The following is a 22,938-nucleotide window of genomic DNA, read 5'->3' on the forward strand; positions in this document are numbered from 1 at the left end:
GTAGCATCTGAAATCCAAATCCCAACATATAGAGAGCCAGACCCTAAGATTTCCTGAGAGCGACTCACTTTTTCTCTTGCTGCCAAATTCTTCTGGGGGACTGGTCTAGTCTTGTAATATTTGGTTTTTCCTTAAGCAGCTTGTAGGAGTCAAGCCTCAGTCTTCTTTGTGTGTCTGACTACTTTTGAGCAGGATGTCTCACTGTTCCGAGGCTTTTATGCTCTCCTTTGGGGGGAGGGTGGGTGGTTAGGGCACTAAGGAGTGCTCTCGTGTTAAATTAAGTCAATTAATAAATGGAGACATTAACCAATCAATTTTGTCAGCCCATCTCCCCGGCATTATGTATGGTTGGCTGTAATCACAAGATAAATGCAATGTGCTGATATATGGTAATGTTCAATAATACATTCTCCAGCAGGCTCAATTCATCAGGGAGTTTCTGGAGGGGAGGCATTTGTTATTGGCTGTCTCTGTACCTCAAGGATAACATTTCTGTCCTTTTGATTGGCCGGCCCACTGCTGCAAGATTCTAACCGTCTTATTTTGATGATGAATATGAAGGCATGCTAAGCCGTGCCGGAGAGTAGTTTTTCCGAGGGCTGCACTCTTGCCAGCAAACCTCAAGGACTGGCAGTCTCCTTCGCTGTTTTCCTCTCTCAGCAGACTCCGCCGCCCCCCAAAAAAGTTGTGATGCTTTTCTTCACCCAGTGTTTTGGGGCTGTGTTAGATCTCATTCATCTCCGGTTTCAACACTACAAGGCGAAGAGGGTCTTCTCCGCTGCCGGACAACTTGTGTGCGTCGTAAACCCTACGCGTAACCCAAAGGTGAGTTGTTGTCTCCGTCTGAACCTCACCAGTTTGGGTTCGAGTGCGTGTTTTTCCTGATGTTTGTACGAGGTTGGAGCCGATTCTGACGTGTGTGTGTGTGTGTGTGTGTGTGTGTGTGTGTGTGTGTGTGTGTGCTCGCGCGCAGGTAGCTTGGAGATATTTTGCGGTTGTTTTGCTTGCTCAGCTCTCATGGAAAAAAAAGGTAGCCAGGATGTATTTATTCCCGATTCTTTTCAGAAAAGAAGTCCAAATGGGACTGGGATGCGAAGATCAAGGGCGCCTGCTCTCTCCTCTTATCCTTCTGTCACTAATCTTCATGGGACAAATGTTCAGGGGAAATGATTTACAAAGTTAGAGAAATGGCAATCTGTTCCAATGTGTTTGGAGAAGCACTAACCACATGGATACTAGAAGCTCCGTCTGGCTGGTACCAAAGTGAGCGATGCGGCTGAGACTTAAAAGGTGGGAGGGTGGGGGACGTCAGAAAGAAGAGGGAGAGTTCTCTTTTGTAAGTTGTTTGCCCTTGCCCTTAGAAAGCTAATAGCATTTGGTTTGCGAGGCTGGGGCCCCGGAGCTAGCTGTGCTTCAGCCCCGAGGCCAAGAGAGAGGTAAAGAAAGGAAGGAGAGAGATTTATCTGAGGAACAGGAAGCCTATCTTTATTTTGCTGCCTGAAAGCACTTGGGTTTCTAGTGCTTGTGCTTGCTATGGCTCCTGTAACTGAGAATCTTGGAGCTGCAGCTGTTTCAGCACCTGTGAGTTAGTGTCTCTTTTAGAGACCTGTCAGCTTAAAAGGAAATCACGGACAGATTCCTACAAATATTATCAATGGAGAGATAAAGTACAAGCAACTTGGCTGAGAGGAGAGTTCTGGATGGTAAAGACCATTAAACTCTAAGAAAAGCAGGATGAATATAAATATGCTGAATATTCTCTGAATATGTTGTAAAACCTAAAATAGATTCTTAAGAACTCGGTCCCAGTTCACTGCTACCCCTCTCCTCTGTTTTCCCTGTTCCTAAATCCTGCTTGGGAGGAGAGGGTATGTCAGGAAAATGTATGGGCATCCTCAGATAGGATAGATATGTCACGTCATTCTCCCAAACACTCCTCTGATCACCTGGGGGAGCTGCCATTATTTTTCATCACCAGGAAACCCTTATGCTTCTGCCAGACAATATGGACCTTGTGAATCAGTGCTAAAGTGTAGGGGCAATCAACCCAGCCTCAAACTTTCTAGGAGTCTCTAGGAGAGACAGTCATCTGCATCCTAGGATCAAGCTGCCAAACTTCTCAGAAAGTTGAGTGTTCTGCAGTTAGGGAAAGGACCTATCCCAGGTGCTGGGTCTCTATTTTTCAGCAGGTGACTAACTTCATGTTTTCATCTTTGCCTGAAAAGCATATTCCTCTTCCTAACCCCATTCAGAAATATGTTTTTCTTAATGACTTATTCTTAAAAATGAATTTTACTTTCAGTAAGTTTCAGTAAGTTTCAGCAGTGTGTTTGTATAGACTATTTTTTCATATTCCATTTCATGGCCACTTTTGAGATCATATTTACAATTCCATTAATAATTATATTTCACTGCCACTTTAGTTACCTGGCACAGGAAGGGAAAGGCCATTTATTATTTTGATTTAAAAATGTTTTTTTTTAAAAATCAAAACTGCTTTTACTTGAGTACATTTCTAAATTTATAACCTAAAAGGCTAAAGTTGATATGAAAAGATACACTTGTATGCCACTTTAGTTACCTGGCAAAGGAAGGAAAAGGCCACTTATTATTTTTATTTTTTTAAAAAATGTTTTTATCAAAACTGCTTTTACTTTACTACCACTAAGTTTTAGTAGTGTGTTTGTATAGGACCCTTTTTTCATATTCCATTTCATGGCCACTTTTGAGATCATATTTACAATTCCATTAATAATTATATTTCTCTGCCACTTTAGTTATCTGGAGCAGGAAGGAAAGGGCCATTTATTATTTTGATTTAAATTTTTTTTTATCAAAACTGCTTTTATTGTATTATTTTCTAGATTAAAACCTAAAAGGCTAAAATTGATATGAAAAGATACTCATTAATGGCTTGAAGGGAGGAAGTGATTTATGAAAAGTTTCCAGATAAAGGAGAAGGGTCTAATTGTGAAATAGCTGTCCTGACCTTATTCCAAAAGTAACTTCTAAACCTATCACTTAAAATCTTTAGATTCTCTTCCTTCTCCATTTTGAACTAGAACTGTGATTTTGTTAGTGTGAGAAATTTCCAGTAAGGAAACTCCCTCTATCAATGCATGTTCACATCTGCTCTGCAACTTACAGTCTTAGAGCCAAGTGACTAGCCCAGAATCACATAGGCTATGACTAGTCTGTGTCAGAGGTGGGATTTGAATACTGGTCTTTCTGAATCAGAGGAGTTCTCTATGCACTATCCAATGCTTCCTCTTCTACAAAAAAGTCATACAGAAAAGAAATAGCTCTTTTTACAAAAACAACATATATCTTAGTTTGTCCCTAAGTATGACTCATTTTTTCAATGCTTTCCTCTTGCTTTTCATTTTCCATACAAAACCATTTGGGGATTTTACTCAAACAGTCCTCACAATAGATAAACAGAGCAAGCTGGGTGATCTGTTAAGGGTGCGTGCAGCATGACAAACAAGTGCTTGCAGTGGGGAAAGGGCTGTAGCAGTGCTAGACACATGGTTACAATTCATGCTCTTACTATCCCCCTCTCTCATGTAGCTGCTGTCCTCCAGGAGCTAGACAGAGCCCACATTTAAGGGGTCCCCTTAACCATTCACACATCTTTTCTGGGGATAATCCCGCCCCCCATCCCTGCAGAGAAGTTAACTAACCAAGCCACAGAAAGCAGAGATTTATTGGATTAATAGTCCATGTGCCCACAAAGGAGATTCCCCTTTTAAAAATTTCTTTTCTACAGAATAGAAAAATAGCTTATTAGATATAGAGACTTAGGAACCTTTACATTTAAGAAATGAAATTAAGAAAACAAAGATTAAAAAATTGTTGACCAAAGAATGGCTATTGATCTTCTCCTCTCCTCTATTTCTAACCTCTTTTGTATGAAAGGTTAATCCATGCAATTGTGACTAAGGACAGATAGATTGCAACCTTGGTTTCAATTTTCTGGGTTAAATGTGGCCACAAATAGGATTGGGAAGCCAGTGTTTTTCTTTGTGGAAACATTTTGCACTTTGTTCTTCCCTGAGCTTTCTTGAGAATGCTAACAGCATCTTAGGACCTGAGGCAAGTGCTGAGTTATAATCAAAATTCACTTGCTGAGCAGAGAAAATCATGTATTTACCATGCTTCTATAGGTCACCTTCATTCTCAATCTTATTATGGCTATTACTCAGTAACCTGGGATTCTTTCAAGCGGAGGCAAGCTGATCCTTCCCTTCTGAAATTAAAGCCAAAGCTTTCTTGTGATTGCAGACACTCTGGTTAAACAATTACACTCTGTAAGCCAACCCTAATTAAAGAGGATTGCTTTGAGTACCAGTGTTCTGTTGCCTCTGACATTAGGGACATAGCTTTCGGGGAAAGTTTCTAAAGTGTTTACTAGGCATGGGAAGAATCAGTAAATGAAGCATTCTTATTTGCGTGCAAATGAATCTCAATGTCTCCCCATCTCTTTAGGTGATTATTTGTCTGTCTCCTTGGATTTCTTCCTTTTCAGAGATCTCTCTGTTGAGTAGGTTCTATGATGAAGAATATTGGGATGCTTTATCCCCTTACAAAGAAAAGGTTTGACCTCAAAGTAACAAACAACCCTAGTTTGATGTCCTCTACCTTTCCAAAGAGTTTTTTAGTATGTGGGCAAAATGGGACAGCAATCAACCAGACCTGCATGTTCCTTTGAACTACAACATTCCTTTGGCTTCTAACCACTACTGCTCAAGTCTTAATTCAAAAGTACACACACACACACACACACACACACACACACACACACACACACACACACTCCAGACCCTTCTCTTTATTTTGCCATAGCAACATGATATATTAGATTGAAACTCAGAAGACCTGGGTTCAATTATTTAGTTCTACTATTCCCTTTGAGCAGCTAGGTGGTGAAATGGATTTGGAAATCAAGAAGATCCATTTTTCTAAGTTCAAATCTGGCCTCAGACACTTACCAGTTTCACATCCCTGGTCAAGTCATTTAATTCCATTTGTCTCAGTTTCCTCATCTGTAAAATGAGCTAGAGAAGGAAATGGCAAACCACTTCAGTATCTTTGCCAAGAAAAGCTCTAATGGGGTCATAAAGAAGCTACTGAATAACAAAAATGATTTCCTATCTGTGTAATCTAAGGTTACTCATTTAATGTTCTTGAGCCTATTTCCTTACCTTCAAAAGGAGGAGAGACTAAATGATTTCTGATATCTTCCAAATCTCTTTCAGAGATCCAGATAGCATGATATTGTAGAGAGAGCACATGCATCTAAGAGGAGCTAGGATGGAATCCCAGATCTACCATTCACTTTATATATTTTAAGGGACCTCAAATGATCATTGTATGACCTTAAGTGACTAATTCTCTAGGTCTCAGTTTTCTTCTCTGTAAGATGAAGAGGAAGACTAAATAATTTCCTCTCATTTCCAAGTTTATAATTATTTGGACTTAATTTTTTTTACTTTGATCATATTTATTAATGCATATAGCTTATCTTCCCAATAGAACCTAAGATTCTGGAAGGCTGGTGCTGTGTTTTTTGTTTGGTTTTGTATTTGTGCCCCTAGTTTCCAGAATAGTATCCTACTTGTAGGCATTGTGATAAGGACTAGAGCTGTAAAGGGAACTTCTAGGCAAAGAAATTCCTTCTACTAATACAGATTGGTATCTTTTTGGGGGTAACTTCTCTAATTCTATAATTACGTGGATCTGCAAGAGTTGTTTAGAGTTATGAGATTAAATTATTTGCTCAGGGTCATACAATCAGTATGTGGCAGGGAAAGGAACTAAGTCCAAGGATTTCTGGCTTTGAGTTCAGTTTTCTTTTCTTTTCTTTTCTTTTTCTTTCTTTCTTTTTTTTTCCTGAGGCAATTGGGGTTAAGTGACTTGCCCAGGGTCACACAGCTAGAATTCAGGTCCTCCTGATTTCAGGGCTGATGCTCCATCCATTGCACCACCTAGCTGCCTCTTGAGTTCAGTTTTCTATCCATTAAGTTGCACTGGATTTCCCTTTCATCAGAAAGTTGCTATTCTGTGCAGTTAATAACTTCTTATCATTCTTCCCTCTCACTAATAGTGTGGATTTTTCCATGAACCCATTCTTCTTTCTCTTGGTTCCTGTCCCAGGTTTCAGGCATCTAGAATGAGGTTGACTGAAGCACATAAGGTAAAGGTTTTTGGGTGAGCACTCAGCACTTTTCAGGTTGGACAGTGACAACTGCAAACTAATTGCTGCATCTCCTTAACACTTCTGAATGTAGATCAGTGGTGCTGCCTAGAGGCAAACATTCACAAGTTCCTCCACTGACATTTACACATTGTTCCCAATAAATCCTTTAAAGTACAGTCTCTTTCCTCTCAGTATCAAAACCAAGGGAGCAAATGCTTCACCACCTCTCCCTGACATGATCTTTCTAGTAAATCTATCCAGTCTCTAGAGTTGTTCCCTTCCATAACTCATTAACTGTAATTTCAGAGACAAAACATACAGAGGCCCAGGTACAGGGTAAATGGAACAACAAGGGCTTTATTTTAATTATTCAACAAATCTATGTGTCTGTAAGAGGAGTGAGAATAAGGTTTCAAGGAAAAGAAAAAGTGTTATTTTTCAAGTATTCCCATTTCTATATGATCCCATGGATTTTTTTGGATGGGTTTTTCTTTGCAAAGATGCTGGTGCTTATCATTTTGTTTTCCAATGTGTCCCTCATCAGGGCACAGTGACTTGCTTAGGGTCACATAACTAGTAAAATATCTGAGGCCAGATCTGAATTCAGATCTTCCTAACTCCAAGCCAGTATTCTATCTATTGTATAATCTATCTGTACCCGAAAAACTACAAGAAACAATAGTAGTGTAGACCAAAGCCAAGAGCCAGCTCTAAAACTAAAGGGATTATCTTTTGAAATCCTTTTCCTTCCTCATCCACAATCTCCATCCCCAGATCACTTCCTTTCCTTGAATAATTATTGTTTGTCGTCTGTACACATTTGTGCAAAACATTGGTAGGAGAAAAGCTATCAAGATGAAGAAGGTAAATTCTGTCCTCAAAGAGTTTACAATCTTGTGGTGGAGATTACACAAGGACATGGATATAATAATGGGAATTAGAACATGATAAGTATGGGAGTGGGTGCATAGAGATGGTGGTAGTACAAAGTACCTTAGAGTGGTCATGATTGATAGAACATTCTTGGAATGGAAGTGGGGAATAGGATAGACTTACAAGGGGAGGTTACACTTTAATAACACTTAAGGATGAGACAATATGACAGCTAAATGTCTTAACATTGCTTTTAGAGCAGATTTTTAAAAAAAGATTTAAAAAATGTTTTAAAGGTGATAAAGACTTCCAACAAAAGCTTTCAACTCCAACATGTACTATTGACATTTAGACCCATGGAGTTACTTTTCAATTTTGCAAAGTCTTAGGATTCCATTTGTGAGCTTTCTAGTCTTCTAGTTTCATCACTTTTCCATTCTGTTGTCCAGTTGTTGGTCATTTCACTTCCTTTTTGCATCTTTAGATCTGGACAAGGGGAAAAGATGAAGATAAATCCATAACCCAGCCATACTATGTTATAAAAGAGAAACCATGATGACTGTGTTCACAGTCCAAATCCAACCTAGCTTTTCAGACTGATTTTATTTTATTGCCCCCTTAGGTACTAGATGCACCAGCCATATTGGTTTACTTACTGTTGCCCTATATGATTTTTTTTTCTTTCTCTGTATCTTCCCACAGGTTTTCTCCTATGCTTAGAATGCACTCTCTCCTCATTATTGTTTCTTAGAATCTCTAGTTTCCTTTTAGGTTCAGTTTAAGGGACTAGACTCTGTCCTCCCTCAAAAGTTATTGGTGCTTTTCCACCAAAAAAGAGGCTATATATATTTTTTGGTATTGTTTCATTTGCATTTTTGATACTTCCCTCAATTCACTGTAAGCTGCTTAAGGGCAGAGTCTTTTAATCTTTGTTTTTTATTTGTATGCCCAGCTCTTATACAGTGCTTTGGATGTGGTAGGGGCTTAATCAATGCTTGTTGAATAAAATGAATACTCAGACCATACTATTTTCCATTGTAATTCACTCCAGCTCTTTGAGCTCTAACTCTGAATCAGGGCATCATATTGTTTTAAATTTTATAGGGCATAACACTTTTGGTTAATGGTGATTTGCCAGTGTGGCCCCAGAGTCACATAACAACTACTGTCCCAACTAGTCAATTTATTAGAGACTTATTAGCAATTTGAATGAAAGGCAAGTATCAGAGAAAGTTGATACTAATAGCTACAATGAGATTAGGGGATTATCTATGTATTCAATTTATTCAATAGCATAACGCTGGTCTGTGATCAAACTGTATAAAATTTCCTCTTATGTGGACCCAAAGAGGCTGTTTGGGGAATAGCTAGATTTATGCATGACATCTTTACCTCCCTACCAAAATGCATAAAGAGCAAGTTGGAATAAGTACCTGAAACTGAAGCTTTCATTTCAACATTTCAAAACTTCCTCATGATTGCAATTCAGATATTTGAAAATAGCTCAGCTTTATTTTCTCTACAAATATGGTAAGCATGCCATCCAAGCTTTCATCTAAGATACTGATTGATAAAAAGAAGAACAGAATCAATTCATGGTAAAAAAAAAAAAAAAAAAAAAAAAAAAAAAGAAGGCTTGGGCTCTCTGTTAGAAATTTTCCTCCAGTTCACTGCTCTTTGGGAAGGACATTCATTTGCCAATTCTTGTTCTGCCTACCTGTATTGTCTGCCATTTGAACTTTTATCTTCGTACTTGCCCACAAAGATCTCAAAAAAGATTTAATTAAATGTCACAGTGGAATCCAGGCATATTGTATGCATGGCATCCTACTAATCTATTGGTTTGGTAACCAGTGTTCCTATCCAATGAAATGAAGAGAAAAAAGTGATTCGTTTGATATGACCTTTTCTTGATGAATCTGTTTTTGCATTTAGTGATCTGTGCTTCCTTCTCTAAATGCTTATGAACCATAATAGGGATAGGGACAGAAACTGATGCTTATATAACATTTTGAAGTTTGCAAAGGACTTTGCATACATTATCTCATTGCAACCTTATCAAAATCCTGGAAGGTAATTACCACAGATATTATTGTCATAGACAAATTAAGAATTCTTTAGATGCTCTACTCTTCATGGAGAGAGCTATAAGATACATCCAGATAATTAAAATTTCCCCATCAGTACCCTTTAGTGTCTGGTTTGTGATTGAGTTACAAAATATTCATCTATTTTCTTCTTCTTGCTAGGTGGTCTCTAGAATAGTCTCATTTGCAATATATTGTTTCTCTTTCTCCTTTTATTGATCTTTATTCAAATATTCCTCCTCACAATACTTCTCTTTTTCTGGTTCATAGTTTCCTTTACATGAGTATATTCTCTCTCTCTCTCTCTCTCTTTTTTAAATGCTGCTCCAATGTTTCTTTTTTCTTAATTTATTTTTTAATGTGATATACTTGTCCACATTCTAATTGACTTCTATCCCACCATTTTTCTATGATACTTATGAGGTCAAATTTAGTTTTTTGATTTCAGGTCTTTAGCTTACCTTGTAGATTTTCCAACTTGGGTCTATTAATGCAGAAATATTCTAGACAATTACTTCTAAGGTTGCCACTTGTCTAGGATATGATTTTCTGTGAATTACTAGATATTTTTACTGATATTCTTCTATCATAATATATCTACCATGGTTGTACTGAAGCCGGTCAATTTAAATAGACAATTTTCTCCTTTCCCTTTCATTTTCAGTTTGAATTATGAAAAAAAATCAAAGTTTTCCTGATAAAATATTTTAATCCTTATTTTAAAATCTGCATCTCCTAATATCTCATTATTCTGCCTCTGATGCTCCAATCAATGCTAAAGAAGTAGACTGAAGCAACCTGCCTACCAAATAGTACAGTTTCTCCAGTTCCTAGGAAGTATGGGATGTGGGAAGAAACTAAACTCAGAGTTAGAAGACAAAGATATCAGTTGTGGCTCCTCCTTTTACAAGTCATATGATAGAGGCTGAATCATGTAACCTCTCTGAGACTGTTTCCTTGAAATCTATACAATAATAATACTTATGCTACTTAATTAATAGAGTTTTTAAAAGGAAATTATGACTGTATAAATATAAAATATATTATATATATTTATATTTTATATGTAGGCATACATATAAAATTTAAAAATATTACATTATTAATTTCTATGGCTCTTGAATAAAGTTCCATTTATCCTCATGATAGTATAGAAGTGACTCTGAGTTCTAGTGCAGCAGGGTATACCCTCTAGTAGATCTTCTTAAGCCAAAGAGGTTTTTGTAGCATTCCTCTTTGGGCTGCAGAGCCAAATGAAAATCACTTAATTTCATTTGGACTTAGTTTCCTCCCCATTTGTAAAAATGAAGGATTGGATTATATGATTTTTGAGGTGCTTTTCAACTCTAAATCTATGATCTCTTATTCCCTGTGACCTGTGTTATCTCTTTTGTTCAGAACCTAAATGTAGCGTGATTATTTTAAAAGGCTTTATAATCTACAAAACAATGAAATCTCCATCAATTTAAACCTTAGAGGTTATCTATATAAAAGTATAATGTTCATAGGACACAAAGTCCCTCAAAACAGCATTGTAAAATAGATGCTATTATTTACCCCCATTTTACAGATAAAGAAACAGATAGAAAAAGATTAAATAATTTGCCAAGGAATATACATCCAGCAAACAGCTGATTCAGATTTTGAATTCTGACCTTTCTGACTCCAGGTCCACTACTGCACCTAGTAGTCTTACATGCAGCCAATTACTATTGTGTAAGGGACAGAAGGGGAAGGAAAAATGATTGCAGCAGTCTTGGGAAGGAGAGATGTATTTTAGTCGAGGACACTATCTTTCTAATCTGTCCTCCCAGAAGAACTGGACTCTTCCCAAGTGCACCTTGTCCTCAGGTCCTTGACAGTGTGTAAATCATAGGTGGAAGTAGCAGGGCTTTAAAAGGGGAAACACTCACTGGTTCCCTAGAGCTAGCACAAATATAATATGGAAGAAAAGGAAGATTCTCAAAGCTAAAGGTCATACAAAGAAATCCAACCCTATCTCCAGACTTGTAAATAACTGCACTGATTTTGATTTTCAAAAAAGGCTATATTTCCATTTAGACTGTTGATACAGAATGAAGAGAACCTCAGAAAACAGATCTGAAACCAGGCTAATGTTTTTAGCAGAGCAGCAGTCTAACTGTGACTAATTTGGAAGATAGATTTAACTGGAAATGTTGGCCTTACTTGCACACCCCTGTATCTCTTAATCATTTCTTGGTCCTTTAATGTATTTTTAATAGTAAGTCTGTGATTAGGAGGGAGAGCCCTGATTGCTGCAGAACTGGCTGGTGCAGGAGCTGTGGGAATCCTGGCAGCTGCAGGGTAACGGCCTGTGGCGTCTTTGGGTATGGCGCCGACTTGGAGCTTACTTGGGGCACAGTGGCCAGAAGCTAAAGGGAGAGCTCATTTTAAGTACAAGAAGGCTAGTGGAAGATAATACTTGCAGACAATAGACGAGACTTAGTCGAGCATCAGGAAGACTCAATTTCTTAAGAAGAAACCAAACCAGATCAATACCTGGCATTTTGAAAAAAGCTGCTGGGAAAGTCTGATCTTATTCATCAGTGACCATCATTCCAAAAGGAAGCTGGGACCCCTCATATTTAGCACCTGAGGCTTCTGTCAGGGACTTGCTGAATGACCTTTAGGCAAGATGTTACTCTGTGCCAAAGTTCTCATTTTGAAGAATGGGGTGAATTTTCCCCTCAATTTAAAAAATGTTTTTATTTAAAGGTTTGAGTTCCAAATTCTACCCCTCCCCCCTCCCTAACAGGGTAAGCAATAAAATCTAGGTAATAAATGTGCAATTATGTAAAATGTTTCCATATAAGAAGACTCAAATAAAAGAAAACTTAAAAGAAAGTGAAAAATATCTGCCTTCAATCTGTATAAAATCAGTATCAGGTCTTTCTCTGGAGGCAGGATGCTTCATCATTAGGCCTTTGGGATTGTTTAGATCATTGTATTACAGAGAATAGCTAAGTCATTCCATAGTCTTTCATGGAGCAATATTGCTGTTACTGTGCACAACTATACTCTCGGTTCTATTCATTTCACTATGCATCAGTTCACTTATGTCTTTCCAGGTTTTTCTGAAATCATCCTGCCACAGCATTATAATATTCCAATACAATTGTATATAATAGCTTGTTTAGCCTTTTCCCAATTGATGGGCATCTCTTTGATTTCCAATTCTTAGCCACTACATAAAAATATAAATATTTTTGCACAAATGGGTCCTTTCCCCTTTTATTGGATATCAAGCCATAGTATTGCTGGATCAAAGGGTATGCACAGTTTTATAGTCCTTTATTGTTCTCCAGACTGGTTGGATCAGTTTATAACTCCACCAACAATGTATTAGTTTCATGGGGTGGATATTTTAAGGATAAGTTATACTGTTGTGAGGGTCTTTTTTGAGGAAAGAGCTCTTCACCTGAAATCAACATATTCTGGGGGAAACTCTCAGAAGGGGCAAATGAAGAGAGTGACTTTGTAAAACTATTTCATCAAAGCCAAGTCCCTCTGGCATCCTCTGTAGACCAAAACAGCACATTGGCCAGAAGCTCAAGACTTTCCAGGAAAACCTGTAGATTTCAGGGGAAACCTATACATTGAAAAAAAAGAAAAAGAGCACCTGATCCTTACAATCTATTGCTTGCTACAAATTGCTCTGCTGTTATCAAAATTCCATCTGTCTACTATGCTCCCACCTCTGTCCCGACAGCATGAAAAGGACCAGTCTGGAAAACATCATCAGCAAAACTTTGCTTGTCCTTACCTCAAAGGTGCCTTCCTCAGGCTATGCTCTACAGCTGCTATTTTCTTATTCCCATAACTCATGCTCTGTCCTCTCTGTATCAACAAATGTGTCTACTAAACAAACTGAAAACCTCAGAAAGTGATTTTCTATGGCTACAGGAGAAAAGTCAGATTTTCCTTGGGGCACCTGTCTCAATTATTTTGAGTTAGATCTGGGCTTGTTTGATAGGTTTAGAATAACTCTGACAACATTAATATCTGACTACAATAATGAAATGAAGTACACAAAACTGAAGTCAATCTATACAAGATTATCCTTAACCAAGGAATCCACCACACTCCTTTAAAATTGTCTCCTTATATTATAAAAAAACATAAGGTCCTTGAAGGTCAGGATTGTTTTGTCTATATAGAGCACCAGTGTGTAATATAGTATTCTGCATTTGTGTGTGTGTGTTGTGTGTGTGTGTGTGTGTGTGTGTGTGTGTGTGTGTGTGTGTGTGTAGTTTCCATACTTGCTTGGCAAATGATAAACACTTTAATTCATGTTTTGTGTGAATTCATTGCTATTATGAATATTTCCTATGTTTTCATAAGCATCTCATCTATCATTTATAATCTTAGATAGTTGCCTGGGAGTCTGAGAGGCTAAATTATATGCTTTTGGTCACATGGCAAGTGAATATGTGTGAGTCAAGTCTTCTTTGATTCAAATGCAACTTTCTATCAGCTATTTGTCTCTGCCTCTCACCTCGTATGCTTTGAATATAGTAACTAAGTATTTGTTGAATTTAATGGGATTTTATTACATTTTTCCTCCTTCTTTCTGCCCTTCCCTTTTCTCTTCCCTTCCTGCTCTCCCTTCCTGTCCTTCTATCCTTCCTCCCTCCTTATCTCCCTCCCTCCTTCTTTCTTCTTTTTTTCATTTGCATGTTACTTCTTTTCCTTTTTTACTTTCTTTATCCCTCTGTTTTCCTTAGGTCTTTCATTGGTACATACAGTTCCACCCAAATCATTTCCCATTTCTGGAATGTTCTCCCTCCTCAGTTCTGCCTTCTTGCTTGCTTCAAGTACCAGTTAAAATCTTATCTTCTACAGGAAACCTTTCCTCATCCTTCTTAGTTCCTTCTCTTTTTCTATTTTATACAATATATACCATTTTTATATATAGTTATTTTTATGTCAGCTTTTCCATTATATTGTAAACTCCCAGAGAGCAAGAACTTTTACCTTTCTTTTTATCCTTGGTACTTAGCACAGTGCCTGACATATAGTAAATGTTTAATAAATGTTTGTTGTCTAACTAGCAATAGCATTGACAGACAAGAGTCTCCAAACCCTAATCTAGTGTATTTTCCATCCTTATAGAAGGTTTTCATTTATTGCTGGCAATTGGGAAGCAACCTTATTTTTTAAGATCTCCAATAATCTGCTCTCTTAGTAATCTGTTTTGTTAGTTATGAGCTGTCACTAACAGGAAATTTCCACTAAGAGAAAATCTAGTCCATGATCCATAAAGATACATCTGTGTATATACACAGAAACATGCATGTGTCAATGTCTATGCACCTAGATAGAACTATCCCAGAGAAAACACTTGCATGGTTATATAAGTTTCCTCTTTTTCTTCTAAGAGGAATATGTGTCTTTTCATTATTTCTTCTATGGAGATGAAAAATAGTGTGTTGAATCAGAAATTCAGAGCCTTCCTACTCTGAACATTAAGGGAATGTAGGCAGGTAAGACTTATAAGTAAACAGAAGACAGACTTTTCCCCCCTTCTCTAGGAATATACAGAAGCAAAAGTGCTTCAAGAGAAGTTTTCTCTTATCCAAGCTGACACCTGTTTTGAATAAGCAGTGCTGGCCTCTGAAATTCTGCACTTGGTTAGTATTCATACTGTGTTGCTGCAATTTACTTTTTCTCTACTCCAAGAGGAAGAAAAAAATCAATGAAAATAAAAGGGAATTTGCCTATCAGAAAGAAGCTAATCTTACTAAGAAAAACCGCATACACTTTAGAGCAAATTTAGCCAAGTTTTTGCTTCAATTTGCCACAAAATTGAAGCAAAACTCTTTAAGGAACTTCAGGCATTTTACCATAATTTTATTTTAAAAATGAAAGAAAAGGGGATCTTGGGACACCATTGGCAGGATGAATGGCAGGTCTGTCAGAATAAGGCAAATCAAGTCAGAAGTTTCATTGTGAATTAGGGAGTTGTCTTCCCTTGAAGTTGAGTTTTGACACAGTGAGACCTCAGCAAAGAACTCCCTTAGCTTCTCTATCTGTACAGCACAGAGTCAGTTAGTTATTAAACATTTATCAAGTATCTATTATGTGCCAGACACTGTGCTAAGCACTGGGGATAGAGAGAAAGGCAAAACCAGTTCTATTTCTCAAGGAGCTCCCAGTCTAGTAAAGGGAGACAGCATGCAAAAAACTGTATACAAACAACCTACCAACAGGATAAATTGGAAATAACAGAGGGAAGGCACTAGAATTAAGAGGGATCAGTCAAGCTTCCTATAGAAGGTAGAATTTTCAGCTGAGATTTGAAGCAAGTCAGGGAAGCCAGGATGTTAAGATGAGGAAAGAGAATATGGGGAACAATCATCAAAATGTCTGGATACTGGAGATGGGAATTTTTGTTTGAGGAACAGCAAGGAAGTCAGTGTCCCTAGACTATTGAATATGTGATAGGGTGTAAGATGTAAGGGGACTGGATAGATACAAGTGGGGCAAGTTAGGAAGATCTCTGAATGCCAAATAGAAGATTTTCTATTTGAGGCTAGCATTGATAGGGAGCCATTGGAGTCTTATCCTCCAGTGAAGGAGGATGGTGATATGGTCAGACTTGTGCTTTAGTAAGATCAGTTTGACAATGGAGTGAACTGGAGTCAGGAAAGAATTGTGGTAGGGAGATTAGCCAGAAAGCTGTTGAAGCAGTCCATGTGTGAAGTGATAAGGGTCTATACCAGGGTGGTAGCAATGTCTGAGGAAAGGGCATATGTGAGAGTTGTTATGAAAGAAGAATTGAAAAGCTTTGGCAATAAATTGGATACAGTGAGAGAGATTGAAGAAATGAAGATGACATTTGTTGTGAGACTGGGTGACTGGAAAGATGATAGAACTCTCAAAGGTAATAGGGAAAGGAGGTAATGTCAAGGTAGCAGAGTTACAGGAAGAATTACAGCTTAGTTCTCCTACCATACTTTTCCCACAAAGATCTTGAAAATGTACTAGACCAAATTCTAATTGAGAAATCCAAGAAAAAGCCCATATAGCTTTGGGAGACAGAAATGTTTATGCACATTGGGGTTGGATTCGGGTCAGGAGCTACCATGAATAGTTCATTCCAGTGTCCAGCTTCTGAAAGAAGATGAAACTAGCCACCAAAGGAAGAAACGTGGGCAGAGAGAGATTCCATGGGACCTGGACCAGTATGTGTCACAAATCTACTGCCACTCTAGGAGAGGACTTTCACCTAATCTGAACTGGTTAAAGGATGGAAGGGTACACATACACAGTTAGGTATGGAAATTTATTTCACTTAATAGAGTAATAAGGGGAAATAATAGAGAAATAAGGGGAAATAGAGTAATAAGGGTTAAGAAAGAGGGGAAGGAATAGAATGCAAGGTAAATTAAGTAAGGGATTAGTCAGAAGCAAATCAAAATCTTAAAGTGAGGGCAGGAAACAAAAATATACAATTAACAACAAAAACTCAATGTCAATGGAATGAACTAATTCATAAAAATGAAGAAGTCATTAGAAAATGACTTAGAAAATAGAGTCCAAGCAATATGACAAATACCCATAGGTTTAAAATAAAGAGATAGAACAGAATCTATTATGAAGTTAAAAAAAAGACAGGGGAGAGCAATCATGATTCCAGACAAAGTAATAGCAAAAATAGACCCAGTTAAAACAAATAAACATAAAAACTATATTTTACTGAAAGGTATCATAGACAATGAATCAATATCAATATTAAACATACATGTACCTAAAAGGAAAAGTTAAATGAGTAATTATAGTAAAATCATACTAATTCTTGTTGTTGAATCATGTTCCAATCTATTTCACCAAGTCCATGGGATTTTTCTCTGCAATGACATGGAATGTTTTTCCATTTCCTTCTCCAGTGGATCAAAATGAACAGAAGTTAAGTGACTTGTTTAATATTGCATAGCTAGCAAGTATCTGAGGCTGTATTTGAACTTAGATCTTAGTGCACTATCCATTTCACTATCTAGATGCCCAAAATAGTTGTGAATTTTAATTTCCCTCTCTCAGACATAGATGAATGTAAACAAAAAGGAAATGAGCTATTTGAACAGAATTTTGGAAAAGTTTGATATGGTAAACCTCTGAAGGATACTGGATGGGAAAAGAATCTTTTTAAAAATTGGCCATACATTAGAGCACTAAAACCTCCCAAAGAAATGCAGAAGAGCAGAAATATTAAATGCATCTTTTACTGACAACAATGCAATAAAGTTATGTTCAATAAGGGACCTTTAAAACAAAGATTAAAAATTAATTGGAAACTAAATAACTTTAATCCTAAAGAATTGGTGAGTCAAAGAACAAATAATGGAAATAATCAATAATTTCATTAAGTATAATGACAACAATGAAACAACATTCTAAAATTTTGGGGATATAGCCAAAGCAGTACTTAGGAGAAAATTTATATCTCTAAACAGTTTCATCAATAAAATAAAGAGCCAATCAACAAATTGAACTGCAGTTACAAAATCCAGAAAAACAAAACAGTAACAAGGAAGTTAGAAAGAAGGAAGAATTTGAGGTGGGAGGGACAATGATTTCAGGTTTGGACATGTTGAGTTTGAGAACATCCAATTTAAGGTATGGAATAGTTGAAAATTAGGGTCTGGAGGTTGGGACCAGATAAATAGACTTGAGAATTATTTGCATAGATAATAACTAAATCTATGGCATCAATGAGATTGATGGGGGTGAACTCTGAAACTGTGTCCCCTTTAATCTGTAAAATAATAATTCTGAAATTGTGTCCCCTTTGATCTGTAAAAGAAGGGAGATTGGGGTCTCAGACTCCAGAGAGTCTGGGAAGGGACTTACTTTCCAGACAGGCCTTTTCTAAGATAAATGTGGTGTTCAGTTGGAGATCTTGGGGAAATCACCCCCTCCCCATTGATCTTTTGGGGATAGCCAGATCCCCTTCAAGAAATTCCAAAAAGCCTTCAAAAGTGATTTCTTTCACTTGGGAGATCTTGGTCTGATAATTTTCTCAAACTGCCCCTAGCCCCAAGCTCCAAAATTTGCTCATAAAATAGGATTCTGTTAACACATTCTTTGCAAATTTCCTCATTAAAAGATTTGTCTGCTAAGAGAGAGCTTCTTTCTTAGTGAAAAATAAAACTTCCCTTTTTTGCCACTAAGAGTTCATGTTCATGAATTCTTTCATGTTGGATCTGTGCCTAGACCAGAGGGGATTCTCACATCAATGCTTTACCACTAGATCCACATCAAGATTGCTAGGAGAAATAGTAGTGGAAGAAAAAAAGTCTTAGGACAGAACCATGTGAGAGCCATGGTTAGCAAAAAGAACATTGTATGTAGAGATAGGGTACCAGGATTTGAATTTCAATTCTGACATGTATTAATTATTTGATCTTGAATAGTTCATTCAAACACTCTCTGGTTCTCAGTTTTTATATGTGAAAAATAAGAGAAATAATGCTTGAACCACCCACTTCATAGGGGTTGTGTAAGAAGAGTGATGGATAATAATATAGCAATATTTACATGTGAATTAGTAATTGGTATCTGTTGTTAATAACAATAACAATTATAACTCCTTATAATCCAAATTTTATTCCTTCAACTCTACCAAGTGATTTCCTAATTGTCAAATATCATGGCATTTAAAAAAATTATTCTTCCTTGTCTACCAGGTAGTATTTGACCCTTGATTACCCTTTGTTTTATTACTACATATCTTGTAGAAACATCAACCCCTCTTTCTTTAATTGTTTGTTTTTTGTTCCCTTGACTGGCTTCTTGCCTCCAATATCTTCAAATAGTGTTCCCCAAGGATTGATTGGGAAAGAAAGATTTATAATAACATCTCCTATTTTCTACTCCAATTTTCTTTTGTAATTCTGAGGAATTGGTTCTTTTTTTTGAGGTATTTTTAAAATTAATTTTATAATTATAACATTTTTTGACAGTACATATGCATAGGTAATTTTTTACAACATTATCCCTTGTATTCCCTTCTGTGCCGAATTTTCTCCCTCCTTCCCTCCACCCTCTCCCCTAGATGGCAGGCATTCCCATACATATTAAATATCTTGTAGTATATCCTAGTACAATATATATGTGCAGAACCAAATTTTGTTGTTGTTGTTGTTGTTGTCGTCGTCGTTGTTGTTGTTGTTGTTGTTGCAAAGGAAGAATTGGATTAGTAAGGTAAAAATAACCTGGGGAGAAAAACAAAAAATGCTAACAGTTTACACTCATTTCCCAGTGTTCATTTTCTGGGTGTAGCTGATTCTGTTCATCATTGATCAATTGGAATTGGATTAGCTCTTCTCTATGTTGAAGATATCCACTTCCATCAGAATATATCCTCATATAGTATTGTTGTTGAAGTGTACAGTGATTTCCTAGTTCTGCTCATTTCACTCAGCATCAGTTGATGTAAGTCTCTCCAAGCCTCTCTGTATTCATCCTGTTGGTCATTTCTTACAGAGCAATAATATTCCACAACATTCATATACCATACTTTACCTAACCATTCTCCAATTGATAGGCATCAATTCATTTTCCAGTTTCTAGCCACTACAAAAAGGGCTGCCACAAACATTTTGGCACATACAGGTCCCTTTCCCTTCTTTAGTATTTCCTTAGGATATAAGCCCAGAAGTAACACAGCTGGATCAAACACAGTTTGATAACTTTTTGGGCATAATTCCAGATTGCTCTCCAGAATGGTTGGATTCTTTCACAACTCCATCAACAATGCATCCGTGTCCCAGTTTTCCCACATCCCCTCAAACATTCATCATTATTTGTTCCTGTAGCCAATCTGACAGGTGTGTAGTGGTATCTCAGAGTTGTCTTAATTTGCATTTCTCTGATCAATAGTGATTTGGAACACTCTTTCATATGAGTGGAAATAGTTTCAATTCATCATCTAAAATTGTCTGTTCATATCCTTTGACCACTTATCAATTGGAGAATAGCTTGATTTCTTATAAATTAGAGTCAATTCTCTGTATATTTTGGAGATGAGGCCTTTATCAGAACCTTCAACTGTAAAAATATTTTCCCAATTTATTACTTCCCTTCTAATCTTATTTGCATTAGTTTTGTTTGTACAAAAGCTTTTTAATTTGATGTAATCAAAATTTTCTATTTTGTGATCAATAATGATCTCTAGTTCTCCTTTGGTCACAAATTTCTTCCTCCTCCACAAGTCTGAGAGGTAAACTATCCTATGTTCCTCTAATTTATTTATGATCTCATTCTTTATGCCTAAATCATGGACCCATTTTGATCTTATCTTAGTATGTGATGTTAAGTGTGAGTTCATGCCTAGTTTCTGCCATACTAATTTCCAGTTTTCCCAGCAGTTTTTGTCAAATAATTAATTCTTATCCCAATAGTAGGGATCTTTGGGTTTGTCAAACACTAGATTGTTATTTTTATTCACTATCTTGCCCTGTGAACCTAACCTATTCTATTGATCAACTAGTCTATTTCTTAGCCAATACCAAATGGTTTTGGTGACTGCTGCTTTATAATATAGTTCTAGATCAGGTACAGCTAGGCCACTTTCATTTGATTTTTTTTTTCATTACTTCCCTTGAAATTCTCAACCTTTTGTTCTTCCATATGAATTTTTTTGTTATTTTTTCTAGGTCATTAAAATAGTTTCTTGGGAGTCTGATTGGTATAGTGGTAAATAAATAGATTCGTTTAGGGAGTATTGTCATCTTGATTATATTTGCTTGGCCTATCCAAGAGCACTGAATGTCTTTCCAATTATTTAAATCTGACTTTATTTTTGTGGCAAGTGTTTTGTAATTTTGCTGATATAATTCCTGACTTTTCTTTGGTAGATGGATTCCCAAATATTTTATACTCTCGACAGTTGTTTTGAATGGAATTTCTCTTTGTATCTCTTGCTGTTGGATTGTGTTGGTAATGCATAAAAATGCTGAGGATTTATGTGGATTTATTTTGTATCCTGCAACTTTGCTAACGTTCTGAATTATTTCTAATAGCTTTTTAGCAGAATCTTTGGGGTTCTCTAAGTATACTATCATATCATCTGCAAAGAGTGGAGGAATTGAATCTTAACTCAACTTAAAGATAGTGGAGACAAGACTCAAAAAAGTGATGATTCACTTTGTGACTTAAGATAACTTGATTAAAGCATCCAGGGCCTTGGTTTTTCGGTTTAGAAAATGGAAGTCATAATACTATATGCCTTTTGCATGCAAAGGAATTCATGAGAAATGTGAGAAGAATGTTATTTGAGATCCTCCAAGAAAATTGATAGAGGAAGTCCAGCTCTGGTCAATCCATAAATGTTTCAGGAAGTTAATTTTCAGGTTTATTTGAACTATAGGGATATGTGGAATAAAAAAATAGTTATCCCTGAGCCTCTGCTTCCTTTTCCTCATTTTGAGTATGATCATTCTAGAAGTGCTAGAAGAATGATTGTGTGGCCAATCAAATTTGAAATGCTTGGTTACTCAGTGCCTATATCTGATCATCCGACAACTCAGAACTACTCATTCATTCATCACTGAAATGAGTAGGATCTCCAGCTTCTGGACTGAAGGAAGAATTTCTCCTATAGAAATTGGGTCTAGTTTCAAATCTTGAACATTCTTACAAAGCACTCACAAGTTGTGCCATTTCTAATGGGCAATGGTGGAATCACTTATTCCATTCCATTTATTCATCTTTTTTTGTTGTTATATAGTCTCAGAAAACACACTTGGAATAAGGAAATGAGACTAACCAAGGAGAAGCCAGTGGAAAAATAATTAAAGGTAATAAAAGTATCTAGCCTAGTCTCATCCATTAGGTACTTAATAAATACTTATTGACTTAATCATAGAATTCAAGTTCTTCAAGGTAAGATGAGGAACCAGAGATCCAGAGATTCTGAGTGAAGTAGCTTGCCCTGAATTTACCCAGCTACTTAACAGAACAATCTGGATTAGAGCTCTGGATTCTATCACTAGGAGTAGTTTTCTGTTTCATTCTTCCCTGGCTGCCTCATTTCAATTATTCCTAGGAGGAGAAACACTGAATCCCTTGTCGGTGCCACCAAAGTGTCCCCTGACATCCTCTCTGTTTAGAGAGCTATTTTTTTCTGTTTCTAAAACTCCCTGGTTGGATTCATTCTGCTTCCTGAAGCAGCAGGCAGTGAGGCAACCCTCAAAGAAAAGCCATTTTGCATCCTCCTGGAGCTGAGCCCACCTCATGCTTTGGATGTGAATGTCTGGGGAGCTAGTCTGTGGCCAATAGACTGAGAAATCTCATTTGTTTCTTCAGTCCCCTTTCAGATGTCAGCCCATTTCAGATCTTAGCAATTTCAGTTGGGTCTGGGACTTTTAGCCCACTGGTCTTACTTTTATGGCCCCTAAAAGTGAGCATGAAGCCCTAGTGCATCCCGCAGATGTCAGTAAATGGATCTGGGTAATTGTAAAGGGCATCACCACTCAGCAACCTTTTCTTTCCCCTTGACGGAGATAAATGTTGATAACTCAATGATGATGAAAGCATCATAAACTGTCCATGTTTGCCATGTTCCCTTACACAAGCTAGGGGAATTTGTCGTAGTCTTCCTTACTGTGAAGAAAACCAGTTGTCGGAGATGAGATAATTCTATCAAGAAATTAGTATTGGGGGATTAATTGGTTAGAAGGTAATGGTTGATACCATCCAAATTAATGAGAGCACAAGGCAGTTTGCAGTATAGCATTTTCAATCAGTATTTCTGAT

The 22,938-nt window shown here is 37.0% G+C and overlaps 1 protein-coding gene across 1 annotated transcript in view; it reads left to right on the plus strand.

The window, feature by feature from the left end:
• Positions 1–572: 572 nt before the first annotated feature.
• Positions 573–22,938, plus strand: part of SIAH3 (siah E3 ubiquitin protein ligase family member 3) — an 85,594-nt gene continuing 63,228 nt past the window's right edge. The window contains exon 1 of the mRNA XM_074299120.1: positions 573–825. Coding sequence (XP_074155221.1) covers positions 691–825 — 135 coding nt within the window. The 5' untranslated portion in view covers positions 573–690. The remainder of the gene's footprint in view (positions 826–22,938) is intronic.

This window comes from Sminthopsis crassicaudata, chromosome 3, assembly GCF_048593235.1.
Source record: "Sminthopsis crassicaudata isolate SCR6 chromosome 3, ASM4859323v1, whole genome shotgun sequence".
NCBI classification, from domain to species: Eukaryota; Metazoa; Chordata; class Mammalia; order Dasyuromorphia; family Dasyuridae; genus Sminthopsis; species Sminthopsis crassicaudata.